The sequence below is a fragment of the Dermacentor variabilis genome, chromosome 6 (assembly GCF_050947875.1).
Source record: "Dermacentor variabilis isolate Ectoservices chromosome 6, ASM5094787v1, whole genome shotgun sequence".
NCBI classification, from domain to species: Eukaryota; Metazoa; Arthropoda; class Arachnida; order Ixodida; family Ixodidae; genus Dermacentor; species Dermacentor variabilis.
Genome location: NC_134573.1, coordinates 125,204,544 through 125,225,954, shown reverse-complemented (window position 1 = coordinate 125,225,954; position 21,411 = coordinate 125,204,544). Strand labels below are relative to the sequence as shown.

Sequence of the window (21,411 nt, the reverse complement as noted above, 5' to 3'; positions counted from 1 at the left end):
CCCAATGCGAACCATTAGCCTTTGGTACAGATATATATGTTTGTCTTTTCATATCTGCAGATCGGAAATATATGGAAGCATAACAAAGCGATGAATCGACCGACAATGCCGAAGAGCTGCAGGATGTATACTGTGGTGACTCGATTATGGTGAAATGTGAAAGATCTTGAAATGTTTTGTGAGGTCCCTTTGAAATGGTCGACGAAACAATAAAATACTGAAGTGAGTATTTTAAGTAGGTGCGCGAAATATACATCATTTATCGACACTGTCACACTCCTATGAAAAGAACCATATTGCACAAACGTACCGTTCTTAGTATTCGATAAGAAAAGTTAATTTCAGTACCATACTATACCACTTCCACCTCTTCATTGTGGTACTTATGTATTCCAAGCATTCCCCTTAAAGCTACTAGCTGAGCAAAACAAAAAATTATTGAAGCGAAGCAAGATAGCACATGTGCGGATGAATGAAGCTACTATCATTGTGTGGAACGTTACAACTTAACGTTCAAACCTTTTACCTATTTATTTTGCTGTCATTTTGACTAAAACGACTTTACGCACGTAAGTCAGCATGTTCGTCGTCTCAGAACACGGATTCTAAATAAAACTACTCAATTACCACTCATAACATGCAGCCATTTTAGTCTATAGAGCGAGAGCTCATAGGGTAATTATAGCTGATAAATTTTGCATTCCTACCTGGTATCTTCCTGGCATCATTCATGGTGTTGCAGAAAGCATCTTTCTTGAGGAGCACGTTCTTTAGGCCGGGTATCTTGTTCACCTGCGATGAAGAAGTTGTTGTGAAGCTATGCACTCAAGTGCCTTTAGTATCGTCCTACGCGTCCCGCGTTTAGAGAGATAAACATCACAGTTTACATACAGCTTCTTGCAGAGTACGCTGTCATTGGTAATACTGACCGGAACTGGGCGAACGAATTGTAAATGCGTAACGCTCAAAGATGATGTTCCTCACAAATTCCACGTATGATGAAGTGGCAAAGCCAATCACAAATTAGCTGCTATCAAATTAAACCTCACAGAGGCGCTCGACCGGCTCTAGCAATTAACGACGATATGCCGGCGTCGTGCTTCGAGTGCTTCCACGTTATTATTGTTCCAAGTGAAAGATTTAATTAGGAAAGAGTCAAAGACAGGCTGCCCACTGGCTTCGGAAGGAACACAACGACCGCCGGTTAAGACGAGCGCGTGAAAGTAAAACAGAGATGACAGAAAGAATAAGATGAGAATGGAGGGAAGACAGGAAGGCGCCAATGACTCAACCAGGGGGCGCAGCAAGATCGCTGTATGTAAACCTGTTCACAGTAGGGATTAGTAAGAAGCGATTGGAGGATTGGTGGAATAAAAGTGGGGAAACGACAAGAAACGGAGGCGCACAAAAGTACAGTTCGTAATTGGGGATCAAAAAATTTGGTTGTGTGAGTTCATAGCGTTTTTTTTTTATTGCTTAACCTAGGTAGGACATTAGGCAGTATAATAGCAAGACCTTGGTGGCGCAACCCACCGCCCTATTCCAAAGACGAAGCTCATAACATCCATCCATCCATCCATCCATGGATCCATGTGAAGTCCCTTGATAATTTGAAAGTACCGCCACTCTTTGAACTCTGCCGCCGCCGCGCGCCCTCCTCGCCTTCTCCTTGCTCCTTGCGCGTCCCCTCGCGGGAACCAGTGCTGCCCCCGTTTTTCTGAACGACGATTGGTCTCCTTGCCGTTGCCCTCGGAAACGCGGGGATCTTGCGCTTTGCTTCTGTTTTTTCTTTTTCGTTGGCGCCATTTTTCTCCTTAGCTCGCGGCTGGCTCGGCGCAGCGAATGTTGCACGCTGTGTTTCCTGCGGTGTTGTGCTAGCGTTATGCCGCACTGTAGAGCATGTTACTGCAGGAAGAAGCCTGAAGATGGTTATGCAGTTCTTGTGATACCACAACGAAAGCATGACGGCTTGCGCAAGAAACAGTAGCTGCACAACATTGGCCGAAAGAGCTTTGTTCCTACAAAGAACAGTGTTGCTTGCGATCTAAGGCGCCTTTCTTCTTGCTCGTATCAAAGCATCCCCTAATGCTTCATATTCTTTTAATTCCTGCGGCCGGCTCATCAGTGTTTTTGCTGCGACAATTTCTACATTGCATAAACATGGACGTGTCCTCAGTATGCTGAATATTATGCTGGGGCTCATCATCTCGCCCGTCGTCAACTGTTATTCAGTCGGAAATGCTACACTATAGGTTCTGCGTTCCGCTGTGAACAATTATGGGCGAAGATACAGCATCTCGATCGCACTTTTCGTGATTGTTAAGATCCGTCGCTTGTTTTACTCAAAATCGAAATAGCGGTTTGCAGAGGAGCTTTCTTTCCAGCTTACTTTGATGTGTGCGTAATTCACTTAGATACCATGAATGCAGGCCCTGAAAAATTAATGGGAAGTATACCGGTGGCATTGCGGGTGATGAGGGCTAGCTAGTCGACATTGCGTTTATAACCCGCCGTGGTTACTTGGTGGCTATATGCTGTTGGGCTGCTAAGCACGAGGTCGCGGGATCGAATCCCTGTCACGGCGGCTGCATTTGGATGGGGGCGAAATGCGAAAACACCCGTCTACTTACATTTAGGTGAGCGTTAAAGAGCCCCAGCTGGTCAAGATCTCCGGAGGCCCCCACTACGGCGTGCCTCATCATCAGATGGTGGTTTCGCCACGTGAAACCCAATAATTTAATAATTAATTATGTTTTTTATGCGCATAAGCATTCTTTGGAGAGTACCTCAGCCACGTCATGCGAGAAGTGTAATGCCTTGTATCTGCACAAAGATGTGTAATTTGCAAACTTAAGGCATTTAGTCATTGTAGTAGATGTAGATGACTGGTAGCTTTATAAGTGATAAGGAAGAATTTTAACACCAGGAAAAATAAATACAAAGAGGATACCCGTAGAGATACATAGGGCTCCTTAGAAATGCATGGGGAAGATTATAGTAGGGGTGGGCCAACTTGAACTTTCGGAGTGGGCCAACTTCAAATTTCGGGGTGGGTCAACTTAAATTTGTGGGTTGGCCAACTTAAACTTGGGGATAAACCAAGTTGAAATCTGGAAGTGGGCCAACCTAACATTTGGATGTGATCCAACTTAAAATTTGGGTGTAAGCCAACTTGAAATTTGGGGGTGGGCCGACTGAAATTTGGGGGTATGCTTACGCATTGTTAGACTACTACACTGGAGTTCCTGCATTATATTTCAGTTTTCGAATTTGCTTTGAATCGGGCTGCTACGAATGCATGAGCGGGTGACGATTATTATTTGCTTTTCTCACGGACACAGGCGATGTGCAAGGCGTGTTCGCATAATCCCGCACGCTCGCTCGCACTGAAAGTGCACAACCGTCTTATTTAGTTTCACATTGAGCTATATCGCTATTTTCACATAGCTGCTTTCACATTGATAAGACAAACACATGGACGAACTAGGCACTCGCGACTAATTCATTATGCGAAGGCACGCTGAATTGAGTACCTGTGGTGCACATGCGCGAACAAGCAAGAAAGAAAAGCTGGACACAGAGGGATGTGCCACAAGCAATACTATGACAGATGCACAAAGTAAAGCATCTTTTCATGGGGCACAAAAAGATATCTGGAGTATAGAACTCTCCCCAAGGCTCATTTTACATCAGTATGCCCCATATTACAGATTCAGTAAGAAACCAACCTCCTCATAAGCATTACCTTCAGCATTCTCGATGCTGTTATCACCATTTTTCACAATTTTCTACACAACTGGCGCGCTCAACTGGTCCAAAATAATGCACCTCCATCGAATACTGCGGACCGTCCGCGGGAGCCAAGGAGCAAGAACGTGCCTTGAACAGATGGCGCGCGAGAAGAATTGAGGAGGAAAGCGCCGCGTGGAGGAGAGTGTCCCTAATTTCAAATCATGAAGGGGCTTTGACTGAATGTGCTAACGCGCTCCACAACGCATACAATAGTCCGAAGGAAACGCAACGCAATACTGTACAAGGAACTAACTTGAATTCTGTCTCTTAGAGCTGAAAATAAAAAATAAAAAGATATGCATTACTATGAACTGTAGTGCAAATCGTCAGCGACCACTCAGCGCAACAACTCTGAATAGGGACACGTTACGAACAACAGCCAACCACAGAGCCTTGTCCGCTTACCTCTACAAACACATTGTACTCCTGAAGATTGTCGGCGAGATGTTTGCACCATGTGAGACAACGGAGAACGGTGCGGGACTTTTTCGTTTCCTCTTCTTCTGCTTTTCGTTTCTTTTTCAACAATGGCCCATTCGCTGGCCCAACAAATGGCCCAGCGAAATAACATTCAGTGTCGCGCTCGCTTAGCAAGCCGGGCAAACCGAAACAAGTTCGAGGCTAAATGGGCTCCACAAAGCCACATACTGGAAGACTAGTCGACAAGCGAAGGATCGTTTACCCTCGAAAACGCATCGCTTTTCTCTTTCGCACAGTGTATATAAAGCGCTTAAGACGAAAACGACCGTAACGCTCACTCTGAAGGCTCCGCGAAAACACTTGAAGACGGATGGTCGCCCGCGCAGCTTGCTGAAGAGGCAAAAGCTCCTTGGTGGCTCTACCACGCTGCAGAACAAAAGGAAAGCCGGGGGGAAAAGATTTGCAATCTCTGGCAACAAAGGACTGCGCAGACCTTTGTAACAAACTGGAGGAGGCAAGTACATCCGGAGGCTCGGCAACGGGCGATGTGAATGAGATATTTTTTACCCCAGCCGGGAACAGTCCATTAGCCCGAAGGAGGCTAAGAAAGAGGACAACACGCTCCAGAAAGGGGAATGTGCAGCCGACGTTTGTCGGTGTGGTGTTTCTCTCTCTCTCTCTCTCTCTCTCTCTCTCTCTCTCTCTCTCTCTTTGTGTTTTGGGCTAATCCTAACGAGATCCGGGGCCGCGGTTATCTAACTCAGCCTAGAGGGATCACAGCTGGTCTCTTCGAAGAGCGTTTGCTGGCGGTCACCTTGATTTTGGTAGTAAGCTTTCGTCTCCCTAGACCATATCTGGCTACTGCTTCTATTTATCATCAGAACACTCAAATACATACACGGCCAAATATCAATTTGAGCTTGCTGGTATAATTTTAACACCATGTTGTCCCAATTATAGTCACTACTCAAAGTGCTAGATTATCCAATGAAATAAGAATAAAATGTTGTGACCCAGCAATCAACGTATAAGAAAGAGGTTTCAGAGGTTTAATGCAGAATGTCGTAGTAACGACTCAGCGGCTTCTTTTTTCGATGTGATTCCCTCAAGATGGACGCTTGCCACTTCCACAGCCACCTACTTCCTCAGTCCTGCGTCCCTCAAGCGTTAAAGAGCCATGCTCATTTTTTCCAAGAAACATGCGTGTCAATTCTAGGACGGACACGTGTGAGGTCATCGCGCTGGACAAACATTGGCCTGACTGAGGCTTTCCTTGCTCGAAGACTGCCAGAATGACTTAACGCCGACAAGCGGCTCACCCTGTGCAAGAATAGTTATTTAATGATGACGTGACGGCGGCCGACTTGGCCTGCCATCGTCTTCATAGTTATTTAAGGCGAGCGAATAAGCGAGCGAAAACTGGCTGGCAGCGAAACACGTTCGACTTCGTTCGAGGTTCAAGCCACATGCAGGCGCTCGACGCTGATGGCGATGCCGTGCGATGAGAAGTTGCTAAGATAATTTGGCTACGGTAAATTATTTCGTCAGTGTTTACAACCAGGCTAGTTGCCAATAAGGCTTTACGAGTACCGCGGCGCAACACACGACGAAGACAGGGAAGGGCCTGCCCTGCTTCCTTTCTAGCGCGCTCGTCTTGTTTTTTTTTTTTTTTTTTTTATTGAAGTGAATGTTAGGAGAGGTTGGCGCCTTTATGTGGTGGCACCGGCTACTCCTTGTCACTTGGCTGACGAAACAAATTTGCGCAAAAAGGGAGAATAGCGACACTAAATATAACACTTAGTAGAACACCGGATCAATGAAAAATATACAGTCCAACAGTACATGAGTCGCAAAGTTCTGTGCATGAGTTCAGTCCACGTACGCATATATGAAGTCCGATGTTTCGAACAGCCAAAACACACAACAACACTTGTAATGCACTCCAAGTACAGGACAGAATTATATGTATTGCGTAAAAGTTGCGATCCCCACATAAACCAACTACGCACCACGAACAACGTTTATGTAACTCATTTAGCGTATTCGGATCATCTAAGACTTAATATTTCCCCAAAATGTTGGTCTCCTCTAAAAACTTGTTCAGAGCAAGAAGCGCTCTTTTTTGAAGGCCCGCAGTTGGCCATGGGCCGAGTATCTTTTTTAGAGTAAATGGTCTTCTGTCTAATATAAACAAATTAGCTTGCAGTACCGTTCTTTGTGTATCGTATTTCGAGCACTCGAGAAGAAGATGATGCACATCTTCGTCTGGATGGCCACAAGAACACTGCGGACTAGAGACACGTTTTATTCTGTACAAGAAGTGTCTCGTAAATGCAGTACCAAGACGCAGCCGGTGTACCAAAGTTTCAAATTTTCTGTTGTCTCTTAGAGTTTCCGGCATTGATAAGTTTATACATGGGTCTATTGAGTATAACTCCGAGTTCTTAGTTTGATGGTCAAACCAGGTAGTTTTGCTGAGACGACAAGAAATCTGTCTCAGGATCAGACGGACTTCACTACGCAATAGGGGAAGATTGGTTGTCTCTGCGTTATTGTGCGCTCGATTCGCAGCTGCGTCCGCTGCAGTATTACCAGGAATATTGCAGTGCCCAGGAATCCACTGAAATGCAATTACGTGATTCATTGCGCTTGCTTTTGTAAGTTCTTTGAGCGTCTCATACAATATCGAAGTGTTCAAAGAATTTTTCTTATTGCTCTGTAGTAATGTGAGAGCGGCTTGCGAGTCGCTAAAGATAACCCATTTTTGCGAATGTTTTTCTAAAGTTATGAAACGCAAAGCACACAGGATTGCAAATAGTTCTGCCATGGTGGAAGATGTCTCTCGGGATAATTTAAATGTTTGCTCTAGCGCTAAATGTGGAATGACGAATGCGGAAGTCGAGGAATTTTTACGACACGAACCATCTGTATAGACGTGGATGTACTGGGGATATAATGAGTAAATTTGGTAGAGTGCCAGTTGCTGTGCGGCTACTATGAACATGTCTCTCTTAGATATAATCCCGTCAACCGATAACTCTATTTTAGGGTATGTTAACATCCAGGGAGGGTAACTAACATCCACTTTGCATAATTCAAATCTTGGTAATAATGCTTTATGTTCTCGAACAACATCGTGAATTTTGCTTTTGTTTCTTTCGGTGAGCGCGAGATTTAATGGATGCTTCTCGTGTTGGGTTAAGATGCGATAAATATGTCGGCATGTTTCAACCGTTCGTATGACTGGAAATGGGGGGTGACGAGCTTCAGCAATTACTAAAGAACTCGAGGTAGCCTGCGGAACCCCAAGACACACTCGCAGCCCCCTTGCTAGTAAACGTTGAAGACGTTCCTCAGAAGTTTGCGATAAACCATGGAGAATAGGTGCCGAGTAAGCAATTTTTTGTTTTATGAGTGCGTTATGAATTTGTAGTAGCGAAGAGACTGATCCCCCCCACGTTGTGCCTGCGAGTCGCCGAAGTACGTTTATTACTGCATTGGTCTGTTTTTCAATTGCGCGGATGTGTGAAGCCCATGTAAGTTGGCGGTCGAGAATAACTCCAAGAAATTTATGCTCTTTCACAAACATCAAAGCTTGCCCGTTAAGCCTAAGTTGGAAATTAATCAACTGTCGTCTAGTGAAAGGAAGTACGGCTGTCTTTGCATATGAAAGACTCATGCCTCTTTCTTTTAAAAAGGTGTCGATACTATCAAGGCCCTCTTGCAGCGTTGTTTGAATGTCTTGTATAATAGAACCAGAGGCCCATATGCAGATGTCATCTGCGTACAGAGAATACCGTAGACCAGACGGGAGCTTTTGTGGCAAGGCTGCCATGACACAATTGAATAAAAACGGACTGAGAACACTGCCCTGCGGAACGCCCTGCGTGATGCTGTGATAATTACTTTCTCCTTCTATTGTTTCCATAAATATTTTTCTATCTTTCAAGAAGTTTGACACCCATCGCAGCGTTCGACCGTGTAGGCCAAGCTCTAACATACCAGCAAGGACGTGTATGTGACTTACAGTGTCGAATGCTCTTTGAATATCTAAGAATACTGCTACTGTCACATTTCCGCAGCTTCGTTCATGTTCGACGTATGTGGCAATATCTAATACTGCATCCATTGTACAACGATTTTGTCGAAAACCGGTCATGTGGTCGGAAAACACATGTGTGTGTTCACACCACCATTGCAGTCGACTGTCTATCATCTTCTCCATTAGTTTGGAAAAACAGCTTGTGAGACTGACGGGTCGGTAGGAGTCAAGACAAAGTGGAGTCTTTCCTGGTTTTAGCACTGGAATTACCCGAGCTAATTTCCATGAATCCGGTAGAGTCTCTCTTATCCAGATATCATTAAATATCTCCAAAAGAGTCATTCTTCCTACTGGACCTAGGTTCTTTAACATCACATACGTGACACCATCTGGGCCTGCGGTTGTCTTTGTACGGCATGACGAAAGAGCACTTTTCAATTCATTTAAACTAAACTCACAATCAAGTTGTGGATGTTGTGACATAAAGCACGCACGAAGCTTCTGTTCTGCTAGTGTTGTCGAACTTGCAAATTGTAGGCAAGTAAAAGGAAGTCCTGGTCTGGATATAAGTTGACAAAATTCGTCAGCAACAGATGTTTCCGGAGTGCTTCGAGCTACGGCAAGGGCTCGAAAGGGATGGCTCTGGGTAACTGGACCACTAAAAGATCGGACAACGGACCATATTCTGGGAACTGGAGTAAACGGAGACAACGACGCGCAGTATTCTCGCCATTTTCTTGTACCTAATTTTTGTAAGTGTCTGCGCGAAGTTGACTGAACCTTCTGTGCCATTTTGTAGTCGTCTAGCTTTCCACTGCGGCGGTAAGCCCGTTCTGCGCGCCTTCTAATTGCTCTTAGGCATTCATATTCGCCGTCGACTGCAGCGTATTCATTTGGAACAATGACTTGCTTTGTGCAGTTCTTGTAGGACTCACACAATGTATTTGCAAAACTTTGATAGTTCGGATTTTCACCCAATGAATTACTTAAAAGGTGCCGAAAACTATGTGTTGCGGAGAACGCCTACAAACGTGCGGAAACCTGAAATGGCGTAAGTTCAGAGAGCAAGGAAGCATACGTTTCATGCGCTTTCCTTCTCTTTTTAATATTTGGGCAGGCCAACTCACCGCTTGGTATTGCGACAGCTCGGCGGTCTCCACGCAGGCTCCGTTGTCTCCATCACTGAAGCTCAGGCACAAAAGCAACACCCACTCGGATGGCTGCTGCAGGGTGTTTCCTACAGATGAAGAATGCAAAATAACAACGAAATTTCACCAACCCCATCAAGATAAGAATGGGACACTAGGAATGTTAGTTTGTTATTGTATTTTGTCGCAGAAAAAAATCATATTTATTGAGATAAAGGTTTTGGTAGATCTGTGCAAGAATCGCTTGCACAAGTTTCAACTAGATATATAGAGCCGAAGAATATTCTAGGCGCATTTCACCGTGGTCGTGCTAAAAGAAAGAAGAAACTGTAGGTTTCGGAGGTTTGCTCTCAGCTTGTGACTTTTCATGCACATATCTATAAATATATGTAGTATGCTTCACCATATGAAGTTACAGCAGAACAAGTTATCTGGTGCTCGAAAAGTTTGTACACAGCTCTCTCATTTCCCTATTCCCCCGTAATTCTTGTTCCTCCTGCCACTGCTTTACACTGAGAGCCGAGAAAAAATATATTTGTATGCGAAAGGTCTCATTTAGCAAAGTGGTTACTAACAGTCAAACATGCAAAGTTGGACAGCTGAGGTTATTTAATTTTTTTTGTATTAAATACCTACGGCTGTCTCTAGGTACTCCTCCCCCCCCCCCCCCCATGCAGGGAGGACAAGAAATAAATTGAAATAATAAACGAGTGTGTTTAAATATGTTAGTTCGTTCAAAGTTGGAGCATATTGAATGTTATGCCTAGTCTGTCTCGTCATTAGTGGTCTTATACTATACACTGACGGCTCCAGTGCTACCTGGACCTGTCCCGACAAAGCAGTCGGGAGAGAAACTCCAGCCGTAATTTTCTTTGCCCTTCTTTTCCCTACCATTCTTTCTCTCGTCCGTACTTTAAATAAATAACATTTGCCTTCGATTCGAGCACCCCAACCTCAGCAAATATATTCAGAAAACATCAGAAATTACAAAAGGGAGGTTCATTGGTCACGTCCATATACCGCCTATGACGGGCAGGTTCTTTCACCAGTGACTATTGAGGCTCCAGCTGCACCCTCGCGGGACACGTACAACCCATTACTGTGCCCACGTGCACTAGGAAAAGAATGCGGAGGCCATTCTCAAAAATCTTTATAGCTGCTGTTAATTTCCTTCTTTTTCTTGGAAAAAAGAAGACGCGAACAACTTAAGGCCACTTAGATACATCGAAGAGCTTTCGAAGACCAAGTGAGCATCCTCACTGAAGAGGATAGGAAATGGGGCAAGTTCGTAATGATTTATAGCTCATAACAACAGCGCACTGTGCATACATACGCTGTGAACTAACTGTGCATATGCGTGCAAAGCAACGAAAGGCCACGACAAGGGATTGTGGTTATATCGGTTAACACAAAATTAATAAGAGAAAAAGGATAGGAGTTACAAAACAATAAAAGTAGTGTGGCACTTGATAATCACCGACGCGCGTAATCTGCGCGACAGTTCCCGGGCGCGTGAAATACGGCGCCGCGACGAATGATGCCTGCCTTGTAAAATACGCTTATAAGTTTGTGAGTTGCGCCCCTGATGCAGCATCCTCTTCACGGGCCACCGAGTGCACGCCAGACAATCGCAGTGGTGTCTAAACGTGCCTCTTAGGGGGCAGCGAAACGCGCTAAAAGGCTCATCCCACTTGGCAATGCACTGCCCGAACTGTGGGGTACACTGCATAGTTCGTGCGGACCGAAATCCTGGAGTGCAATTAGTGTACAATTACGGACCTCAATTATTGCAACGAACCAACCATCGCAAACAGCGCACCTCCTGTCTTCCTTCTTGTCTCTGTGAATCCAGGGCTATGACCTCAATTATTGCAAAATTCTGTGTTGCGGGACGCGTGAAATTGACGCGTGAAATTTGTGAGCCCTATAACATACAGAAAGCAGGGCCTATGGTTATGTGAGTCAGCCCTCAATAGCCCTCCAGGAGAAAAATATATTGGTATTTTAGATTACGCGAACCGACGATAGTCGAGAGCCACACTGCTTTCGGGGGTTTGTAACACCTGTCCTTTTTTTCTTGCTATTTATTTCTTTTTAACTGATCTAACCACGATTCCTTGTCGTGGTCTTTCGGCGCCTTGCAGCTACATGTAAAGATGGAGTGCAGATTTACTCGGTTCTTCAATAAATCTTCCACATGACAGTCAGCACTTGTGTCTGCGCCTTCTTTCGTATTTTTTTCAGTTGGCTGTTTTCATTAGCCATGAGCTATTCGGATAGTGCTATGAAAGATAGTGCGATACGTAATGATGGCGCTATGAAGTACAATTTGTACTTCGGTTGCAAGTCTCGAAAGCTGAACGCAACGCGCAGTTCAGTCCTGTAGACCAAGAATTTCCAAACTTTCTGGCCTTGAGGAATTCCACCTGCCTTCCCATAGTGCCGTGAAGCATCGCCCTCCCTATCGCCGGTATTGGTCACTCGGTGGGACGATTGATAACAAGCGAATACAATATAAACAAAACAACTGTCATGAATTAGGGCCGCCAGTGTTCTTGAGGGTGCAATTTAAACTCGAACAACAGGAGCATGCCTTAGCATTTTGTTCTCATCCTAATCATTATCAGCCTATATTCTATGTCCACAGCAAGACAAAGGCCTCTCTCGAAAATCACCAATTACCCCTGCCTTGTGTCAACTGACCCCCTCTTATGCCTGCAAGATTCCTCATTTTATCTCACCACATATTTTTCTGTCGTAATCGACTGCGCTTTTTTTTCCTTTCGTACTAATTCAATATCTTCAATAGACTATCGGTTATCTGCCCTACACATTACAGGACCTGGCCAACTTCATTTCTTCCTCCGCTTAATCTGAACTCGAATGCCGACTACCCATGGTTGCACTCTAATCCACACCGCTGTCTTTCTGTAGCTTGTGTACGTGTACTTCCATCCTTTCTTTCTCTATACTTTACCTCCACTTCCCCTCTCTCCCGAGCGTAGGGTAGCAAAGCGGATCTTCCCCTCTAGTTGATCTCCCTGCCTTCGCCTTTTCTTTTGTACAGGGACAGAGACGGAAACCACGGCCTCGTTTTTAAAGTAGAGCGGCGCCGTATAGCCACTGAGCTGAAATTAAAGGAATCGCCAAGGCATGCCAGAAGTGTCGCAGGTGTTTTATGAAGAGATGCAACAAATCGGCTTACCTCCGTCGCTGCTGACCGTATTGTTGTTAAGCCTAGCCAGTGACGAAGCAGCAGCGGCCGCAGATGCAAGTCCGGAGACGGAATTTGCCGGAGCACTGCCGCCGCCAGTGCTTGGCACCAACGGAGACGCTGGAGAGCGGCGAAACCACGGGGGCGCCCTGAGCTGCCACCCATGCTCGGCCAGGACAGAACTGATGAGCGGCAGGTCCCTGCTGATGGCCGCCTTGTGACCACGAACCACGACGACGCGGGTGGACTCGCGCAGAGGACGAAGATGTTCCTCTTCCAGCTGAATCGAATAAGAAGGCAAAACTAAGACGATGGCCGAATTTAGAGCGCAGCTCGGCAGTCAACGTCTTTTAGCAGCCGAGAGTTCGACGGAACACCATCCCGCCGATCCCGAATTCTTCCGCCAGCCTGGTTCACTGGGTAGTCCTTGGTATAATTGGTAGCCCATCGAGCCTGCTGGGCTCAGGTAACATGGTTCGAAACTGTCGGCCCAACTTGGGTCACTGTGCGTAAGAGACAGGGCGGGTGCCACTCTTCGACGCACCTATGTGACACCGACTTGGGTCACTTTGTATGTGCCACTCGTTCTGTGCCACTCTTCAATGAACAACTTTGACAGCAGCTTAGGTCGCTGGGTATATGTCACCTGGTTTGCGCCGCGCTTCAATGAACCTATTTGATGCCAAATTGAGTAACCGGGTATGTACCCTTGCTCTTCAGCCGCTCTTCAATGACAAAGATAATCCCTTACTGTTTCTCCGTGGCTCGGCCGAATCGAACCTCCGCCGCGCGTATACTTCGAGGCGGCGCCACCAGATGGCGCAGCGTGTACAATGAGAAGCGCGAGAAGAGCCCGGCTGCAGACACGTTTTGGCGTTGGGAGCACTATGTGTGACTACACTGTTTCAGTGCTAATCATATCAACGTCGACATTCACCGTGAGATGGGCTCTGCCACAATTGTTATATTTAAGTGCCAACGCAACAAATGATAAGCTACTATCATATACGACACTCGCCGTCAAACCGAAATGCACATTTCATGTGCGAATCGAATACCCCCTTTCTTATATCTATTGCTAACGATGGCTGATACAAACGTCTTAGTACGTCGGGAGTGGATTTTGTTCGCGAAAACTGCTTCCTGACCTGCAATTAAAGATATGTCGAATGTGCTCCCCATGTCAGGAGGGGAGATTCCTTGTACATACGAACGTGCTCGACAGAACGCCTAACGGCATATGGTAGGCAGGCATACTCCCGCCGTAGTAGTTTACGGATTCAGGTTTGGTTCCTGATATATGCATCATCAAGACTCGTACTAATTATTTTCTGTTGAATTAAAGGCGGCGTCGCAATGTTATTCAAAAGTTCCGCATACAACTCTAATGTTCAATAGCGGAACAAGGATGGACCCAAAAGACAAAACTACTTACTATACATGCACATAGGCCGCTTACAAAGTGTGGCTGAAAAAAAGAAAGTGAGAGCAAAGTGTCGTTGAAATGTGAAGGCTGCGCGAAAAAAAAAATGGGGAAGAAACTAATGCATCTAATTGACAGCGTGACCGGCACTCATGTTGAAAGCTTAGCGCACGACTAATTCCAGCTTCGAATTAAAAGCGAGTAAGAAAAAAAAAACGACAAGCGACGCCGAAATGCCGGTTTCGAATAGAGACGGATATCCAGGATTCAGGAAGCTTTTACAGTGTAACATGCAGCTTCCTTGTTAGGCTAATTAGGGCTTCGGCTATAGGTCCACCTGTATGCACTCTGAGAGTGTCTGCATCCAACGGGGGGCGTGCTCGTGTAATGAGCCTTTTCGCCGGATCCACAGAGGCCGTTCTGTTTCAACCGTAGCTTAAGCGTTTTTCGAAGTGCGCGGAAGCTCTTCAATGAAGAGCTGTTCTAAGCCGTCGGCTCGCATTGCTCTGAACTTACCGATAGAGCGACCCATAGGTCACGTGGTAAACAGGTCTCATTTGCGAAGGCAGGTCCCATTTGAAACTAGCTCCAGTCGTGTAACGCCGTTTTCGCATCATGGTTCGCGAAGCCTTTAGCGAAAGACGAGCGCGCTTAGAAATAGCGAAGCTTTCAGTGATGGCCACGCTCGAACTGAATATAAAGGTACTGATCACCGCCATTTCACTGCAAGGCAGACGGGTCGTTTATTACCGAATACAATGCAGCCATCTCATACTGCCCACGTTCAAGAAGAAATAACGAGGCATAGCAAGTAAATAAAGCAATTTACACACCCAGCTGCCATCGATCCTGCTTTTTATTTGATTGATGGACAGCTAAACTCAACGTTCACGATGAAGCTCGCAAAAAAGCATGCATTTCCCTTTGGGATTATTATACCGACTAAGTTCTCCGTCTTTTGCAGTAATAATAGTAGAAAGGATAATCTAAAGCAGCCCGAAGTGAACTGTTTAGCAAACGCGGCCGTAAAATTACGCTCGATATATATACGACCGCAACAGGCGCTATTACCAACAATGCCGAATTTTCGGTTTTGAGAAAACGGCGTTTGCGGAATAGTTAAACGAAACCGAATAAATAAATCCAGAATGCCGATTTTACTGCTTCAGAATAGTGGTTAACAACGACTTCTCGCGAAACCCCGAGATAGTTCGAACAATCACACACGTATACGAACGATTTCGCTTTGTCATCTGCTCCTTCCCTCCACAAAATATGCAATAATGAAAGCACAGCGCACCAAAACAGTCCACAACTCGGCAAAGTTTCAGCTTCACCCGGGCTTGTATCGACAAAATGCCAGCGAACATCGCCTGTCTATAAAGTAAGCAGAGGCACCGCTACGAAAAAGCGAACCCGCGCTGCGCCGCCCGTCCTCCACCTCCTCCGATCCTCCTATTCTTCCGTTAATTGCGTTCGGTAAGCCTGATCGAACGCGCGGCTACCCGGCATCGCTCATACAATGCGGACGCTCATGAGGGAACACACCAAGGTACTGGAGCGACTGGAGAAAGCTATAGCAAAACGTAACGGTCAACCAGTTTCCCTCACGCGGCTCCTCCCCCCTCTCCCTCCCCTACCTTTCCTTCTTTTTCTTCCTTGCTCTACTTCACCGTGCTTAGCGGTGGCTGTAGGAACCGCTTTCCTCATCTCCCTCCACGACTTCCTTCGGCTGTACGCGCTCAGTCTACAACTACCAAACGCGGCCGAGTATTTCGCAGCAGCATCCAAGGCAGAAAGGCAGAAGGACCGCCGAACAACGACAGGCGGGGACATACCTTGGACTTTGGCTCCGTCCTCCTATTATCGCGTACAAAAATTGCTTGCGCGAGAGCCAATGAAGTCCCGAATCTCACCCCCCGCGCTTACGTCTCTCTACTGCACTTTTTTTTTTCCCTTCTGTGCGCCGTCTTTCGCGAGCATTTCGGTATAACGCTGAACGTACCTGTATTCCTTCTTTTTCTTCTTTTTGTTCCCCTCTCGGCCTCGTATTCCGACGTCCTTCAACGCGGTGCGCCCGCGAACATTGCTCTCGCTTCAGCCCCTCATCCTCTCCCCCGTGCCCGGAAGTCTCAATCAGATTGCAGACTCATTTCAATTTGCCGCCGGATCCCCTGAGGGTCAGAGCTCCATCTAATGGAATATCTGCGTCGAGTCGTCACCCGTCCCGAGTCTCTACCCGCACATTTGGCCCGTCGCGAGCCGCCCGGCGAGCACGTTCACTCCACCCGCCCGCCCACCGTTATACGTACATACCTGCTTCCGCGGGAGCTGACAAAACACTCTCTCCACCGGTCGACATTGCGATGTAGCTCCGTTATTCCTTTCTCTGTCTCGTCTTTTTCTCTTCATTTTTAATGTGAATCGTGGTAATCTGCGCAAGAGTTTATTTTGCACCCCGACTTTGAAGGGAGGGCGACGGTTGCTTTCTTTTCGTTTGCCTGCACCTTGCGCGCATGCGCAAATGCATTCAGTTGCAAGCAGCAGGAGTTGTGTTTCCTGACTGTTCTTGGAGCTGCCGTTGCTTCTGCTGCTTTTTTTTGCACTGGGCTGACGACGTATACTCGAAACAAAAATCTCACCCATTATTTGTTTTTCTGTTTTCTTTCTTTCTTTTGTCAGTCAGCCGAGCGCGGGTGGTGCGGATCAGGTAAAGTCACACGTAATCTTGTTAGGGTGTTCGTTCTACGCGCAATGAAAAAAACATACCAAAGAGACTAGATATATTCCAAACATGAAAACCTGTACAAATAGAACCCATGAAGCTCGAGCAGAAAGGAGGCACGAGGCATCGCGAAACTTGCCGCGAAAATGAGATTTAGGCGGATGCGTTGGCATTTACACAGGCGTCAGCAACACCAGCGTATATATTTACTTGTGTTATACGCGCGTATTTTGCGGCATTTCCTTCGCGCCGGCTTATAAGCAGGATCTAAAAGCGTCAGTCAAAGCTTACGCAGCAACTCTCCGCGTTGCTTCTGATGCAACTCGTGTGTGGGATGCGTGACGAGGAGGTTCGAAGGAAAACTAAAAATCGAGGCTCGGAATGCTGCCGTATACGCTGTCGTTACTCGAGCACCCTTCCCTGCTTGTGGGAGTCGTCAAATGCCACGCGCTGCAACGACGTTGGTGATTCGCGTAACGAAGGCGTCAGCGAGAGCGCGAGATCGAGTTACAGCTCGCGATTGACTTTCCACCGCTGACGCGCTGCTTATTTGCGCGGGGCGACGCTGCCCTGGCATTCTCGCAGCTCTTTCTCACCCGCGTCGAGAATCCAGTAACAGAGTAGAAACCCGGCTTAAGCTCAACGCGAGGAGTTTGCAACTTCTCCGGATGAAAAGGATCAAAACCAACAACAGTGCAAGCACTGTTTGCAGAAAAGGTCGCGTATATCGCGATATAAGCTTGAGAGGAGAATATATGTATTGACTTTCGCAGGCCCGCGGGCAGCAGAGCAAATAGGAGCCCTGAAGCTTCAGTAACATTGGTACAGGAAAAAAATCTGCGCACAAATGTCACGGCATATGAGTGAAAATTGGATCGGTAAATGTTAACGTGCAACGCCGCCAAACAAACAGTTGTCACAATGTACAGCGGATGCCCTGAATGTGAGAGCATTTCTGTATATATAATGTTATCATGACGTCGAAAAGTGGTTCACCGAGATTCCAGCAGAATGCGACTGTTTATCAGAATGAAAATATGTTTTCCTATAGTAAGCACCATAAACTAACAGAAAATGAGACCAAGCAAGGCATAGTGGATGTTGTTTTTGTTTTTGTTTTAAATGTAGAAATTTTGAGAGAGAGAGGAAAATCAACTGCGATCGAAGAACACATAGGTTGCGACCCGTGGCAGCTTAATCTACAATCTCTTCTGGACGCATGCGATGCTCCACCAATAAAAGTTACGACGGCGACCGTTTCTTCGTCCATGTTTTTGGTTATTTCTGCACTGTGTGTACTAAGCTCTGGGACAGCGCGAGAGCTTAACAAGTGAAATATCGTTGAATATTAGAATATGGTAAGTAGACGAACAAAGTTTGATTCGCATGATGCCCGTTTAGACAGTATTTGACGGCACCCATGAATAGACGGGCTACGAAATTTCTCTGAAAGTCGCGATAGGCAAAGGGGCACAACAGTCTTCATTACGTGGTCAAACTTCGTCGAATCATGCTCGACTTTCGTGGAGGTCTTTAATAATCTGGAAGGGAGTGTCTTAGGCCCAACTCATTTGCTCGTCACGTCATAACCGAGCGTGATTTCTTGCTTACCAAGTAACTGAAAACTGTTCGCACAACGCGGCCAAACCACTCCGGCTTTCACGTTTCAACTTTCATGTCCCTTTCCCATCAGCCCTCACACAAGGCCGCGATATCATGCTCAACCTACATACATTTGTTTTTGGTTTATTCTTTATCTATTTGGTCTAACGGGCCCTACATAAACATTTCTTGCACACCCAGAGAGATAATGAACACTTTTCGTCGTCTTCAGGGCCGCAGTCGTCCACTTCTTCGCCTCATCGTAACAGTACCGTGACGGGGCGTCAAATAGATGAAAAGCGAAGCACGATTTACAACCAGGCTCTTCAAAGAGATTTCAAAAATTGCTGAACACGCACAAGGTCCCCGTGATCGTCGTCGTCCTTGTTCGTCCAAGCAGGTGGCTCGTAACATCTAACCTCATCGGCAGGCAGTGCGCCGTCTCAGCGCAGACTAATTACACAACAAGGAGGTGGCGGTAAAGTGCGGTTTCAATCGGGATACGAGCACGGCGTCACGAGATGACAAGGTAGCTGATGAAGAACTGTCCAGTGGCGCGATCTCGCAGTTAACGTCCCTAAGTTGCCGTAAAACATTGTAAGGTACGGTGAAACACGACAAAAGCTTTTCGGAAAGACCTATACGACGAGATGGAGTCCAGAAAAGTACAAGAGATCCCGAATAAAAGCAAAGCAGTCGGTGGCTGAAGTCACAGCAGTCCTTTTGAAATAATTGCGAGTTGGGTAATCGCTCACGAGGGGTCTGCCGTGCCAGATGGGCGCGCGCAGCGACGTCGCGAGGAAACTCTGTGCTATCTTGTACAACAGCAGGTAGTAGCGTATTGAAAGACAATGCTGGATGGCGGCCAAGCAGTAGGTAAAATTGTGAAAAGCGGCAGCGTCGTGACAGGATGAGTTCTACGCGAACGTGGCGTATGGCAATATGCTGTCACAGTCCCGACGATCGTCACACACGTACATCGCCAGCATATCATTTAAGGTGCGGTTCAGCCTCCCGGTGAGCCCGTAGGTCTATGAGAGGCGCGCAGTAGTGAGCCTCTGCTCCACAGAAGAGGGACGGAGGACGTCATTGACGACTTTGGATAGGAAGCAACAACCTCAGTCACTGAGCCTTCGGCTAGTGTCTCCATGATGAAGTATAACGTCATGAAGGAGGAAATCGGCGACGTCGGTGGCGCAAATAGACGGCAAAGCTCGCGTGATGGCATACGGCGTAGCGTAGCCGGTCGCAGCTGCTACCGATTTATTCTCTGAAGCAGACGTAGGGAATGGGCCAATGCGGTATGATGGCTCCTTGGGTACGTCAATGGGCGGCAGCAGGCCAGCAGGCAACGCCAAGGGCCGTTTAAGTCGCTGAAAAAGGTCACACGCAGCAACGCAGCGTCGAACAGATCGGTACAGACCAGGCCAGAAAAACCGGCGTCACACGAGGTCGTATGTGCGGGATACTCCAAGATGACCAGCGGTTGGGGCATAATGGAGTTCTTTCAGAACAGTAGCACGACGTTGCTTGGGGATAACAAGCGGAAGCTCAGGGCCATCGGGAGTGGTATACTACGACCGTAATGAATATCGTCATGAAGCTGAAGATATAGCGTGTCATCACTTTTCTGTTCAGCCTGGATGTTGGCCAGATCTGAAATAGCCATGGCGAAGTCACCGGTATCACGCTCGGCGGTGTCGGGAGGGTCGACGGGGTAGCATGATTAAAGGTCAGCATCTTGGTCTTTCCGGCCTGACTTGTAGAGAACGTCAAAGGTGTACCCCTGGAGCTGTAATTTCCAGCGACCAAGTGTCCCTGTAGGATCCTTCAGTGACGAGAGCCAGCAAAAGGCGTGGTAGTCCGTGACGACAGAAAACGCACGGCCATATAAGTATGGGTGGAATTTTGCCGCAGCCCAGGCTAAAGCGAAGCAATCGCACTCAGCGAAAAATTCCGCTCCGACGACGTGAGAAGGCGGTTGGCGTAGGTAATGACAAGTTCCCAATATGTAACTGGTAGTCGGCCGGTCAGCGCTGTTCTACAAAGACAACTACAACAAGGTGAAACCAAATGTCGTAACCGAAGAAAGTCCAGATAATCTTTCAAGAGGTTCTCCTTTGTTATTCCTTTTTTATTTGTTATTTCTTTTTCGACTAAGGCACCTCGCTAGATCGCCAGCCCAAATTAGCCGCATCGACGACGCATCGCACCGGCATCAGGCATCAACAGGAAAGCCATCCAACAGAGATTCCTCCCCTTGTTCAAAAAAGCGAACCGCGGTCCGCCTGTCGCGTCACGCAGAATAATCCCAGCGCTCTATATACACCACGGCGTTATGCTCCTGCGTTCGCGGAAGCGGTGTGAAAAGCAGCCAGACAGTAAGATAGAGTACGAGACAGGTTTCGGGTTTTGTGCTCATGGAAAGGAGCAGGCGACACACCAAGGAAGAAGAGCAACTATATCTCGTTCCTTCGCTCGCCCATGCAAGGTCGAAAGCAAGGCACCACGAAACGTGCTTCAATGGCGAAGGAAAAGGGGTGGGCGCCTAGATTGCGTGCCAGGGCCAGTGGTGTCAACGTAAGCACCCATCTAATCCTATCGTCGACAGCCTACAGTGGCGTCCCTAAGACGTACTTCTCCCTCCCTTTCACCCCCCTCACTCTTTTGCTTCTGATCTAGCTAACCTTGTTCTTCGCGCGTACTCTACCGCGGCTGTTAAGAGACATCGATCGCCTGGCCTCTGTTCGTCGTCACGCATCTCCCTCTATCTGTTCGCGTGCACTTACTCCGCCTCCGCTGTCCATAATCCGGTTGTAGCGTTGTCTCCGGTTTTCCGCAGCCCGTCTCTCCTCTTAATGTTTCTCTGATTTGTCACGAAGACCTTGTAACCTTAACGAGTGCAATTTCTGAGCTATCGGTGGTCGACGCCTCCCGGTCAAACAAACACGTACCTACTCCTTATTTTTTTTTTTTTTTGCCTTTCCCGGCGGGTAATTTGTCACGATACACTGAAATTCGTTCCAGATTCGCTGAGTTTAACGT

At 47.0% G+C, this 21,411-nt stretch overlaps 1 protein-coding gene across 2 annotated transcripts in view; it reads right to left on the bottom strand.

Annotated features, from left to right (window-relative positions):
• The window catches only part of LOC142585164 (cadherin-like and PC-esterase domain-containing protein 1), a 182,256-nt gene that overhangs the window by 82,289 nt on the left and 78,556 nt on the right, over nucleotides 1-21,411 (bottom strand). For both annotated transcript variants that reach the window (XM_075695700.1, XM_075695701.1), the window contains exons 4-6: nucleotides 12,608-12,896; nucleotides 9,382-9,491; nucleotides 708-792 (exon numbers count right to left, since the gene is read on the bottom strand). In XM_075695700.1, coding sequence (XP_075551815.1) covers nucleotides 708-792; nucleotides 9,382-9,491; nucleotides 12,608-12,896 — 484 coding nt within the window. The remainder of the gene's footprint in view (nucleotides 1-707; nucleotides 793-9,381; nucleotides 9,492-12,607; nucleotides 12,897-21,411) is intronic.